At 47.8% G+C, this 13,678-nt stretch overlaps 1 protein-coding gene across 4 annotated transcripts in view; it reads right to left on the bottom strand.

Annotated features, from left to right (window-relative positions):
• The window catches only part of TMEM154 (transmembrane protein 154), a 57,244-nt gene that overhangs the window by 23,928 nt on the left and 19,638 nt on the right, over positions 1-13,678 (bottom strand). For 2 of the 4 annotated variants that reach the window (XM_005307370.4, XM_005307369.4), the window contains exons 4-5: positions 12,071-12,156; positions 10,409-10,469 (exon numbers count right to left, since the gene is read on the bottom strand). In XM_005307370.4, the coding sequence (XP_005307427.1) occupies positions 10,409-10,469; positions 12,071-12,156 (147 nt within the window). The other 2 variants (XM_065597830.1, XR_010601819.1) reach the window with 2 other exon arrangements.

Genomic DNA, 13,678 nt, shown 5'->3' on the forward strand with positions numbered 1-13,678 from the left:
TTTTTTCCTTTTCTTTCTTTTTTTTGGGGGGGGGGGGTGAGAATTCCACGATTTTGATTTCTACTCCAAAATGGAACACAACCAGGGCCGGCTCAGACTTTTTTGCCGCCCAAAGTGGCGAAGGGGGGAAAAAAAACGCAATCGGCGGCACTTCGGCGGCAGCTCAACCGCGCCACTTCATTCCTCGGCGGTAATTTGGCAGCAGGTCCTTCGCTCCAGGAGGGACTGAGGGACTTGCTGCCGAAGACCTGGACGTGCCGCCCCTTCCCATTGGCTGCCCCAAGCACCTGCTTCATTCACTGGTGCCTGGAGCCGGCCCTGATCACAATCAAAACATTTAGAAATTTCCCACAAATGAAAACTCTGAAAAAATGTAGTTTTGGGAGAATCTAAGAACTTAGTTCTGATTTCGACATTTTATATTTTAAAGTGTTTTTAGTATAAAAACAATGAATTTTGTTTGAAAAAATTCTTTCAAAATGAAAAATTGAAATGGTTTGTTCCAAAAATGTTGAAATGGCTTTTTCAGCATGATCAAAAATGCTTCATTTAATTTTTTTCAAAACAAAATGTAGTTGAAATCACCGCATTTTTCAAAACATTTGGACTTTGATGAAAGTGGAATTTTCCTAAAACAACAAAAACCCTGACAAAAAAGATCACCATTTCTGTTCAAGAAGGTATTTAAAAGTTGGCTAAGATTCCTTGCATTGTAGAATTATTTAACATTAAATTAAAAAAAAAAAAAGTTACATAATTAAAAAAAAATCTGCCTAAATGAGCCTGTCTTCCTGAATTTGGAACTAAATTTAAAAGAATCAGTCATAACACTTTGCATTTCAACAATACCCCTCAAGTGGGCATCAGGGTGTTTTACAAATATTAAAAAAACCTCAGACCATAATTAAGGAATGCTTTAATGAAAGTGCCTAACTTCCTGTTGACTTCAATGGGATGTAAGTACATGCTTATATGTGCTTAAGTGCTTTCCTGAATAGGGATGTTTTCCTAACTTAGGGCCTAAGTCATAACAACACTGTGAAGTAGCAATATCCCCATTTTATAGATGGGGAAACGGAGGCAATGAGTGGCTCAAAGACAGCTTGCCCAAAATCACAGAGGAAATCTGGGGCCTAGTCAGGAAAGAACCCAACTCTCCTGACATGAAATGGGATTTGTCTACACTGCCCCACAGTTTGGACTAGAAGGGTGTGCATAAGAGTCCGCATCAAAGTGCTGTGCTGTAACTTCCCCATGTAGATTTGTGGCAATGAACTAAAACATTCCTCGTATAATCCTTGTCAGAATTAGGAACATTTTAGTTTGTGCTTGCAGCATCACATGGGGGAGTTACAGTGCAGCACTGTGGCGAGCACTGTATTCACACTCTCCCCAGGCTGAACTGTGGGGCAGGGTAGACATAGCCTCAGATTCTTGTTTTTTTAGCTACAAGACCATCCTAACTTGATATTTTATTACCATAGGTCTAATCAAATTGGTAGGTCAAGCTGATACTTTTGAAAATGAACACTTAAGAAAATGCCAATAGTAGTAATTCAATAGCCATGTAATTTCAGAGAACAAAATTAATACTAAGGAATGTTATGCCTTAAAAATGGCTTTTGCAGCAACACTTCTAGTATTGGTATTAGCAGGTGTTTAAGAAATTCTTGGTCTTATTCTACTTCTTAATTCAAGTCCGGGCAAGCAAAGACCTTGATAAATCTAACTTTTGGAGAAAGGGTGTGTAGTTATCTTTACAATCCATGGCTTCTCAGTTCTGCTCCCTCCTTCTTTATCTGTCATCATGATGGGCTCATACACAGGAAGGAACAGAGAAACAGGAGGGCTATTACATGCTTTTTCACAGTCTGATTGCTGGTGGTTGCATCTTGGACCCAGAATCTAAACTTTCACTTTTTAAAAGAGTAATTTCTCTTGTCTTTATAGTTGTAAAGGAAACTTCTTCAAATGCAAACAGAGGCAGTGTTATCTGCATGAGTCTGCAGACATCCTGGAACAACAGCTTTGAGAGAAATGTGAAAAGACGGTTACTCACCGTTGTAACTGTTGTTCTTCGAGATGTGTTGCTCATATCCATTCCATTAGGTGTGTGCGTGCCGCGTGCACGATCGTCGGAAGATTTTTACCCTAGCAACACCGGCGGGTCGGCTGTGGAGCCCCCTAGAGTGGCGCCTTCATGGCGCTGAATATATACCCCAGCCGACCCGGCGCCCCCTCAGTTCCTTCTTGCCGGCTACTCCGACAGTGGGGACGGGGGGCGGGTTTGGAATGGATATGAGCAACACATCTCGAAGAACAACAGTTACAACGGTGAGTAACCGTCTTTTCTTCTTCGAGTGCTTGCTCATATCCATTCCATTAGGTGACTCCCAAGCCCAACTTAGGTGGTGGGGTCGGAGTGAGACATTGCTGTGTGCAAAACCGCTGATCCGAAGGCAGCATCGTCCCTGGACTGCTGCACTAGTGCATAGTGAGCTGTAAACGTGTGGACTGATGACCAAACCGCCGCTCTACAAATGTCCTGGATCGGAACTTGCGCCAGGAAAGCCGTCGAGGAAGCTTGGGCCCTCGTAGAGTGAGCGGTGAGGTGTGGTGCTGAGACACCTGCCAGGTCATAGCAAGTCCGGATGCAAGACGTAATCCAGGAGGATAGGCGTTGTGATGAGACCGGTGAGCCTTTCATTCGGTCGGCCACTGCAACGAAGAGTTGCGTCGTCTTTCTAAAGTGCCTTGTGCGGTCAATATAGAAGGCCAGGGCCCTGCGTATGTCCAGAGAATGCAAACGTTGATCCTGGCGAGTAGCATGTGGTTTAGGGTGAAAGACCGGGAGAAATATATCCTGGTTGATATGAAATGGAGAAACCACCTTAGGGAGAAAGGCAGGATGTGGGCGGAGCTGCACTTTATCCTTATGAAAAACTGTGTAAGGGGGCTCGGATGTAAGCGCCCTGAGTTCAGAAACGCGCCTTGCTGAGGTGATGGCTACGAGGAAGGCTGTCTTCCAGGATAGGTACAGAAGTGAACAGGTGGCTAGTGGCTCGAATGGATGACCTGTGAGCTTGGAAAGAACCAGGTTGAGGTCCCACGTCGGAACGGGCTGACGTTGCTGTGGGTACATCCGGTCTAAGCCCTTGAGGAATCTAACGACCATCAGGTTAGAGAATACCGAGGACGTGAGTTCCCCTGGGTGAAAAGCCGATATAGCGGCCAGGTGAACTCTAATTGAAGATATCGCCAACCCCTGCTGTTTTAGGGAGAGGAGATATTCCAAAATGAGAGGGATAGGTGCCTGTAACGGGAACGTGGCTCGTTGTTCGCACCAACAGGAGAACCGCTTCCACTTGGCCAAGTATGTGGTCCGTGTTGAGGGCTTCCTACTGCTCAGCAGAATCTGTTGGACAGAGTGCGAGCACTGCTGCTCTGCCTGGGTGAACCATGGAGCAGCCACGCCGTGAGGTGGAGTGATTGCAGGTCGGGGTGACGCAGGCGACCGTGGTCCTGAGAGATGAGATCCGGGCATAATGGAAGCGGGATCGGTGTCTGAACCGAGAGTTCCAACAGCGTGGTGTACCAATGTTGTCTCGGCCACGCTGGGGCGATCAGAATCACCTGTGCCTGGTCTCTGCGCAATTTGAGCAGGACCTTGTGGACCAGAGGAAACGGAGGGAAGGCATAAAACAGGTGGTCTTTCCAGGGAAGGAGAAACGCATCCGAGAGGGAGCCCGGAGCTCGACCTTGCAGGGAGCAGAACACGTGGCACTTCCTGTTGTCTCGAGATGCAAACAGGTCTATCTGGGGAAACCCCCACTTCTGGAAAACGGAATGTATGATGTCCGGACGGATAGACCACTCGTGCGTCTGAAAGGACCTGCTGAGTCGGTCCGCTAAAGTGTTCTGGACTCCAGGGAGGAACGATGCCGTGAGATGGATTGAGTGGGCGATGCAGAAGTCCCACAGGCGAATGGCCTCTCGGCATAGAATTGACGAACGTGCTCCTCCTTGCTTGTTGATGTAAAACATAGCCGTGGTGTTGTCGATGAGAACTAACACACAGCGGCCACGTAGGAGATTGAGAAATGCCTGGCACGCCAGGCGCACCGCCATCAGTTCCCGAACATTGATGTGCAGGGCTAGCTGGGGTGCAGTCCACAGGCCCTGGGTATGGTGCTCGCTGAGATGGGCGCCCCAACCCAGAGATGAAGCGTCTGTGACCAGGTGCAGAGAGGGTTGTGGGGCGTGAAACGGCATCCCTTCGCAAACCACATTGTGATCTAGCCACCATGTGAGGGAGGTCAGGACCGAGTTCGGGATTGTGACCACCATATTCAGGCTGTCCCGATGTGGGCGGTATATTGATGACACCCAGGTCTGGAGTGGGCGAAGCCGAAGTCTGGCATGCCTGGTTACGTACGTGCAGGAAGCCATGTGACCCAGCAGGGTAAGGCACGACCTCACCGTGGTAGTTGGGAAGGCCTTGAGTCCTTGAATGAGGCTCGTGATGGTGCAAAAGCGATTGTCTGGCAGGATGGCTTGTGCGCGTCTGGAGTCTAGAACCGCGCCGATGAATTCTATTCTCTGGGTAGGTTCTAGAGTGGATTTGTCCTTGTTGAGTAGGATACCCAACTTGTTGAATGTGTGCACTATTATGTGGACGTGATCTCGGACTTGTTCTTTGGTGCGACCGCGTACCAGCCAGTCGTCTAGGTACGGGAACACCTGTATCCCTTGCCGACGAAGGTACGCTGCCACGACAGCCATACATTTCGTGAACACCCGTGGGGCCGAGGATAGGCCGAAGGGAAGGACTGCAAATTGGTAGTGCACCCTGTTTACCACGAATCGCAGGAAGCGTCTGTGAGGCGGGTAAATAGCAATGTGAAAGTATGCGTCTTTCATGTCGAGGGCGGCGAACCAGTCTCCAGGATCGAGGGAAGGGATAATGGCCCCCAGAGAGACCATGCGGAACTTCAACTTTACTACGAATTTGTTGAGTCCGCGCAAGTCCAAGATGGGTCGCAGACCTCCTTTGGACTTGGGAATGAGGAAGTAACGGGAATAGAATCCCCTGCCCCTTAATTCCACTGGAACCTCCTCTATGGCCCCCATAGCGAGGAGCGTAGAAACTTCCTGTATAAGAAGTTGCTCGTGAGAAGGGTCCCTGAAGAGGGACGGGGAAGGGGGGTGGGAGGGGGGGATTGAAGAAAACTGGATAGCGTATCCCCTCTCCACCGTGCGAAGGACCCAACGGTCCGAAGTTATAAGGCACCAAACACGGTGGAAGTGGGAGAGGCGATCCCGAAAGGAGGGGGCTGGATCCTGGGGGATGACTGGGGCGCCGTCCTCGACCGCACCTTCAAAAGTTCTGCCTAGGGCCTGAAGGTGGTCTAGGTGGCCCCTGGTTCTGACCAGGTTGAGGGCCGGTCCACCTTCTTCTACCACCTCGCCCTCGCCTCCGGGCCGAGTCCTGTCTCTGACGAGGCGGGGGGGGGGGTAGAAGCGCTGAGGCTGCGGTCTAAATGGCCTGCGCTGAGGGCCCACAACATGCATCCCCAAGGAACGCATGATCGTCCTGGAGTCCTTGAGGCTCTGCAGGCGAGAGTCCGTCTTTTCAGAAAACAACCCTTGACCTTCGAAGGGTAGATCCTGCAGGGTTTGCTGCAGTTCCTGAGGCAGACCCGAAACCTGGAGCCAGGAGATCCTCCGCATAGCGATACCTGAGGCCAGGGTTCTCGCAGCAGAGTCCGCTATGTCTAAGGAGGCCTGTAAGGAGGTCCGAGCCACCTTCTTACCCTCCTCTACCAGGGCTCCAAACTCCTCCCTGGACTCTTGGGGAACCAACTCCTTGAACTTCCCCATAGAGTTCCAGGAGTTAAAACTATAGCGGCTCAAGAGCGCCTGTTGATTAGCCGCTCTAAGTTGCAGCCCCCCGGCTGAGTAAACTTTACGGCCGAATAAATCGAGGCGCTTAGCCTCCTTTGATTTGGGCGCTGCGGCCTGCTGACCGTGGCGCTCCCTTGCGTTCACTGATGCCACCACCAGAGAACACGGCTGAGGGTGGGTATACAAGTACCCGTAGTCTTTAGACGGGACAAAGTATTTCCTTTCCACCCCTCTCGCTGTGGGCGGGATAGAGGCAGGAGTCTGCCATATCGTAGAAGCATTGGCCTGAATCGTGCGGATCAGGGGTAACGCCACCCTCGATGGGGCATCCGCTCCGAGGATATTCACGATCGGGTCGTGCACCTCCACTATCTCCTCCGCCTGCAGGTCCATGTTACGGGCCATCCTGCGCAGAAGATCCTGGTGAGCCCGAAGATCTATTGGAGGTGGGCCTGTGCACGATGTGCCCGCCACTGCCTCATCCGGAGAAGAAGAGGAAGATGCCTCCGGTGGAACAGGATCCAAGGGCTGGTCCTGTTCTCCCTGTTCCTGGGCTGGAACGTTACCTGCGCCTGGGTCCAGGGCGTCCGGTGGTGTGGACACAGAAGCCTCCATGCCCCCTGGCGGAGGCCGAGAAATGGTGGACTCCGGGGCCCTTCTGACGGAGTGACCGGAGCGAGAGGTCGAAGCAATTGGAACCCCTTGCGCCTGATGGTACGCCCACGGGGTCCAAAACGACCAGTGAGATGGGCCATGGAAATGGTCCCCTGTGTCCTGCCAGTGTCCTAAGTCCTGTTCCTCGGCTTGCCCCTGAGGGGGGTATGCCGACCTCGAGAGGTCCTCCGAGGAGCGGGACACCGATCTCGATGGCCACGGCGGTGCCGAGAGCGTCGAGACGATTCCTGTGGGCTGCGGTGCCGCACGGTGCCGGTCCGGAGATGATCTATCTCTACGCGGTGCCGGCGATCGGTGCCGGGACCGCGACCGGTGCCGATGACCTCGTCGGTGCCGGGAGTCGGATCTGGACCTCGACGAGGACCTGGAGTATGCCCGGTGCCGGGAGCGGCCTCTCGACGTCGAGCGTCGACTGTAGCGGTGCCGAGAACTACGTCTCGACGTTGATCGGTGCCGACGATCATAGCGGTGCCGAGACGTAGAGCGGTGCCGCGAAGAAGATCTTGGCCGCGAGTACGACCGGTGCCGAGACGATATCCGGTGCCGGGACTGCGAGCGGCGTGGGGACCTGCTTCGGGACCTGGATCGGTGCCGAGGTTCCAGCCCTTGCGATGGAGGGCGCATCAAGGCAGGTTTCCCCCTCGACTGGACCGGGCGAGTCAACGGTGCCGTCGGTGCCGGTGGTTGGGGCGGTGCCGGCTCCGTGAGAGCTATTAAGTTTCTCGCCACCGCGAAGGTCTCTGGAGTCGACAGGAGGCACTGTATCACCGCCGGTCTCGGTGGAGACGCTATCTGCACCGGACTCAATGGCCTCGGTGCCGGAGTCGACGGTGCTGGAGGCACCTGTTTCCGGTGCTCCACCGGTGGACGCGGCTCTACCCCCGGCACTGGGGGAGCCGGCGTCTTCGGCACAGAGGTCCCCGTCTTATGGGCTTTTTTATGCCCCGGGGATAATGACCGGCGCCGAGGCACTTGCTGTACTTGCGGTGCCGACGAGGTTCGGTGCCGGGGAGGCTTGTCCGACGCCACTCGCGTGGTCGTCATAGCCGGTGCCGCCGGGGCACTGCGCACCGAGGCGCTAGGTGCCGGGGCCTGACTTGTAGATGGAGCGTCCGGACTAAGTGCCGCCTCCATCAGGAGTTGCCGGAGCCGAAAGTCCCGCTCCTTCTTGGTCCTTGGTCTGAAGGCCTTACAGATCTTGCACTTATCTGTTTGATGGGACTCTCCCAGGCACTTCAGACAGGAGTCGTGCGGGTCGCTCGTGGGCATAGGCTTAGCGCAGGAGGCGCACTGCTTGAAACCGGGAGCGTTGGGCATGAGCCCGGCCCCGCGGTCGGGGGAGAAAGGGGGGGAGACGACCCCCCTAATCCCCTAAACTACAATAACAACCAAATAACTTTAAACTATTTAACTATTTAACTATAAACACTAGAACTACAACTATAACTATAACTGCGAATGACTAACTAAGCTAGGGAAAGTGGAGAACAGCTAAGCAGCGCTCCACAGTTCCAACGACCGTCAGGGGCGGTAAGAAGGAACTGAGGGGGCGCCGGGTCGGCTGGGGTATATATTCAGCGCCATGAAGGCGCCACTCTAGGGGGCTCCACAGCCGACCCGCCGGTGTTGCTAGGGTAAAAATCTTCCGACGATCGTGCACGCGGCGCGCACACACCTAATGGAATGGATATGAGCAAGCACTCGAAGAAGAACTGCCTGAGTCAGCTCTGAAGCGAATGATGATGTATTGTCAATACAACTATTTCACTCATCAAGGCATGAAAGAAAGAGATCATCATATTAGAAAGATCTACATTCTCTACTATAAATGGCTTCTCATTTGGTGGACGGAGGGTAAACTGCAACTCTTTCCCCCACCCCCATCTGATCCCTGAGTGTGACCTGCTCATGGATCTGATCCTTTTCTTCTTATGACCCATCTCACACCATCTAAGCTTTTCTATTTTCCTCTCTTGAAAATATTTTTCAGAGACCAGATCACTTCCCGTCTCCACTGTCAATTTTCATCTTTTCATGCAGGATCGGATATATGAATTGAATGTGGAAGTAGAGTGCAGCAGAAACAAAGCTTAACCCTACAAGGTTCTATATATTATTTTAACTAAAGTTTATGGAAGCCCATTAGGGATGGGGTCTTACATGATCCTAAACAAGAATGGGTTTGGAACACAATCTTGGTGGGAGGTTTGATTGTAACTTCCTCAGTTGGGGAGGCAGGATCACACAGAAACACTGCATTGGTGTGCATTTCAAGTCACCATGTAAACATTAACCAAACCACTTCTTCCTCTCTCCATATAACACACCATTTGCTCACGAGGCATGTGACTAATACAATTTATATCCACAAGCTTTTAAAAATGCCCTTTGAGACTAGTTGCTTGCACCCACATTATGATGAAGTAACCTTATTTTAGCTCATCATCTGCCATGATAATCTCCCTGGAATAGAGCTCTGGGAGAAGAAATCTCCAGGAGAATCTCTCCCTTCCTCCATTCCCTCCACACACACACCCCCGCCCCAGCATCTTGTTTGCAAGCATGGAATTTGCTTCCCCACCAAAGAGTTCGTGGGCTCCACCCCAAAGCTGCTGGATCCCCAGGAATCTGTGGAGGCTGAGAACACCCATGAGGAGGCCTTGTGTGGCCTCATGGGCCCCAGTAGCCTTTCCCCAGCCGGTTTCTTGGCAACTCTTTTCTACTGGAACCACCCCATGGCATTTGGAACTACTGACATGGCATCTATGCGGAACTGTTTGTGCCTGTGTCATTGTTCATCATTATATATCTTAGAGAGATTAATTACTTCACTTACCACTAAAATGCAGCCACCTCTATGGAGGGAATGCAGGAGCATGACAAGAAGTGAAGAATAGGAGCAATTGAAGCCAATAGGAGCAAATTGAAGAATAGGAGCAATTTTAGGTAGGCAGAACTGAATGGTCAGTTTTATTCAGGATACCAGAGTTCATGCCCTTACCCTTGTGAAAAATGCCAAGAAAATTTTATTGTCTACCAAGTCATCAGGATTTTCATTTTAAAATCTAATCTGAATGAAAGCAGCACAGTGTTTCCCTCCTCCCCTTAATTCCATGTAGGAGATTAACTCAATATTGACTTTGAGGGGAGAGTCTCACCTCCTGAAGCAACAAAACCATTTTTACTGCACTGCTGGCTTTCTTTTAAGGTCTGTCAAGCTATTGATCTGGCAGGTTTGACCCTACTTGGCTTGTGAGATTGGAAAAACTCAGAGCCCAGTATAGTATACTTGCTGCAGACAAATTAGTTATGTATTATCATCTCATAATAACTGATCTTAGTAACTAAATGCAATATATTATAATTGTTTACACAAGCCAAAAAGTGTGTCATTCTCAGTCAAGTAGAGCCACCTAGTGGTAAAAGATGAGACTAATTTTTTTTTTCTTACGCTGACTGACCTTTCTTTTTGACAGCTCACAAACAACGGATTTTTCAACATGCTCATATTAACACCTTGGGAAATGGCAATTAAAATTTGATCAACTAACAAAATTCTGTTTGCTCCATCTCTCTCTGGCTGGCTGTCTCTCTCACACATAGGCTTTTTACTGTAGGGTTTTCTGCGAGTGCAAAGCTACAAGTAGACACTTTTTTTAAGGTAAAAGAACATTGAGGCATTTGTCTGAAGAGAAATCAAAGTCCATAATAAATAATTAAATAAATCAACGTTAGAAGTAGACAAAGAAGAAAAAAAGTAGGTCACATTTTCAAATTACTAATGTTGATAATGTTTCTTTGAGTAATACAATGGTAGAATTAAAAGTACCTTGTGAAGACATTTGATTCCTTTTCTTCTTCTTTTACAGTAGGTAAACATTCACCATCAGCTAAGAAGAGAAAAGATAACCACACTGTTACCTTTGGTAATTCTTTCAGACATTTCAAAATTGTGTTCACTTTCAGAGTAGTGACTGCAAACCAGAAAACTCCAGGGTACAAGTATAGTTCTTTTTATCTGTAATATTTGCACATTTATATGTTTTGTTTAATATAATTATCAGCTATTTTAAAGTGTCCTACCCTTGTGACTGTAGTGGAAGACCTGGTAACCTTTATGATATTTATTTCAGTTGTTTGTGTGTATATGTATGTATACACATAGAAAGTGCTTTTCCTCGTTCACATGCATCTTTGCAATAAACTCAGACTACAAGGGTTATTTATTAGCTATTCACAGTACAACTGTTTACAATCACATCTGTTATTTCACAAGATTAGTACAGCCAGCAGTTTGGGGTATTTTTTGTATGTGGTGCTGCTGCTGAAGAAATACATGAAATGTTTGCTGACTTAAAAAAATTGTTAACATCTTTTTACAATAAATATTTCCCCATCTACTGTATTTAAAGCCATTGACATAGTATTGTTATTATTTAATGTTTATATTGTGGTAGTGTCTACAGACTAACAAGGTGAAAGGACCATCCTGTTAAACACTGTACAAACCTACAGGAAATGATAGGTGTCTACCAAAAGAGCTTACCATCTGAAAGACAAGATATAATAAGAGGATGAAGCAAACAAGCATTTTGGGGCATGGGTCAAGGGATAGGCAACAAAAATATTAGAATATGTGCAATTCTGAGCCAGTCTGGAGCAGTAATCACAATGTGCCATCTGTGTAGCTGAAATCAGGTTGCAGTTAACTCTGTGCATTAAGGAAGAGGTGAGTTTTGAGAACTGACTTGAAGGCGGCGTTTGAGAATTTTGACTGGGAGCTCTTCCCATGCACCAGGGGCAGCCTGGGAGAAAGCACAGAGGTGCTTCAGGGAGAAGTGGATCACTGAGAAATTAATGGTGGAGGCTCACAGCTTGATAAGCAGTATTTCTGACAGATAAGGTGAATCTAAATGGTGAAGGGCATAAAAGGCAAAAAGAAGGAGCTTGTGTTTGATGCAGTAGAGGATAAGGAGCCAGTGGAAGGGATGCAAAGGGAGGTGATGTAGTCATAGTGATGAGCCAGGAAGATGATCCTGGCAGCAGTGTAATAAGTAAATAGTGCTATGGGCTATGAGTAAACAGTGATTTCTCTTAGAATGGCACAATATGCAGCACACTAATACAGACACCCTGAATACTGAGAGAGCCAGATCTTTTAAAGAGACAATTATGTACCCCTAAAAAGCAATTTTTATTTAAAAATGTAAATACAGTATACGTGTTTAATAAAAGCTTCTACTGAAAACTGAAACCTTTATGGTACTATATCTATAGTATCCCATCATTTGATAAAAATAAGCACCCACCCAGCCTAAAATACTCCTGATATTTGCTTGTGCAACTATTCTAGTATTGTAGGCTTAAGATCAGGACTAAAAATGTTTTAGGAAAAGTAGCAACACAAATATAAAATAGCTCTGTGGTATTTTTTCTATTCATGGGGCTACCTCAGACACAGAGAGAGAAATGATTGGAGGGTTACCAGTACCATTTTTGTTCATGCTATTCATCCATTTATCGAGCTCTTCCATTTCTATTTCCATAACAGAGGGTGTGTCTTCTTCAAAAATAGGACTTGATCCAGGAAACAAAAGATGGGTTAGACAACGTGTTTCACTCAAATAGACATGTAACATAGCAGCATTATATCAATCTTGTATAATTCTGGGCCGTAATTGTGGGACACCAATGCTGTTCTAGTGAGTTTACTTTTTGAAGATGTGTCAGTTCAACAGGTAAGAAACAAATAATCATGGCCCACAAATGGAATAAATGGGTATCTTAACTACACACTGTAGATAGAAAATTAGAAAATAAAGGGTCTGATTCCACCCCATTGAAATCCATGGTGAAACTCCCATTGCTTCAATGGTAGCAAGATAGAGCCCTAAGTTAGAAATGCTATTTCAACCAGGAGGTTGGTTTCAGCAATGACCTAAAAAGAAAAGGTCATAACTATACTAACTACATGTTACTAATTTTACTCTTTCCTTTACTGATCATTTTTAGAAACAGCCTCATGGTTGAAAGACTATTGCTAACTTTATTTTGTATTTTTAACATGAATTAAAGCAGTGGTTCAGGGTCGGGATCCTGTTTTAATGGGGTCATCAGGGCTGGCTCAGATTTGCTGGGGCCTGGACAGCAGGGCTGAAGTTACACCTTGCCAACCTGAGACTGAAGCCCTTGGCCTTCTGCTTTGCCCCCCACCCAGGGCAGCGGAGCTCAGGCGGATATAGGCTTCGGTCCCCACTCCTGAGGTTGTGTAGTAATTTTTGTTGTCAGGAGGGGGTCGTGGGGCAATGAAATTTGAGAACCCCTGAATTAAAGGGAATCTCTCCCCCCTAAATCCATTTTAATAATTTTCAGCACTTACCATGAGGAAGGATCTCAGTAAAATAAATAATAAGGTAACAACTATCAAATGGTTGAGAACTATTCTGCAGCCTGCTTGTTTTTATTGGACATGGGTTATTCAGGTCACACAAGCTCCAGAGAATCTTTACATGCCATGTAATAATGAGCAAGCAAATTTGAAAAATAATTGAACATGACATAAAGCTTATTCTGGGCAGATAGAATTTATGGACAGAGCCAGGAAGCCTGTCCCTGTTACCCAAAGTATAGTTGTATCCTGTGATATCCACATTTAGAGTAAGAGAACCGATGGTGGCTCGTGCCCAAAACTAGTGGTGGGGCTGTAGACAGCAGGCTGGATCAAAGGCCTTATGGCACCTATGTCATACTCCACCTGTGTGGCTGAAATAATCCCAACAGAAGCCTGTATTCCCTGCTCGGTGCCATCTCCCTCTGCTACCTGCAGTCTATATGCTGAAGGATCAGAAGTCCCACAGTGACAGCCAGATGTACTATAATCACCAGAGGAGCCTGCAAATGTTAGCAGGAGGTAATGCACCCTACAATATATCAACCACAAAATACAACAGTGGTAATTATTTGATGGGACTTGGGGTCCTTTAGCCTCCTCTAGGGTTAATGAATGAGAAAGGGTAAGAGTGTTGAAAGTACAAAATATAGACTCCTCAAGACGTGCAGGACATACAGTAAGTTTAAAACCACAACAATAAGGCCCTAA

The sequence above is a fragment of the Chrysemys picta genome, chromosome 5, assembly GCF_011386835.1.
Source record: "Chrysemys picta bellii isolate R12L10 chromosome 5, ASM1138683v2, whole genome shotgun sequence".
Lineage (NCBI taxonomy): Eukaryota > Metazoa > Chordata > Testudines > Emydidae > Chrysemys > Chrysemys picta.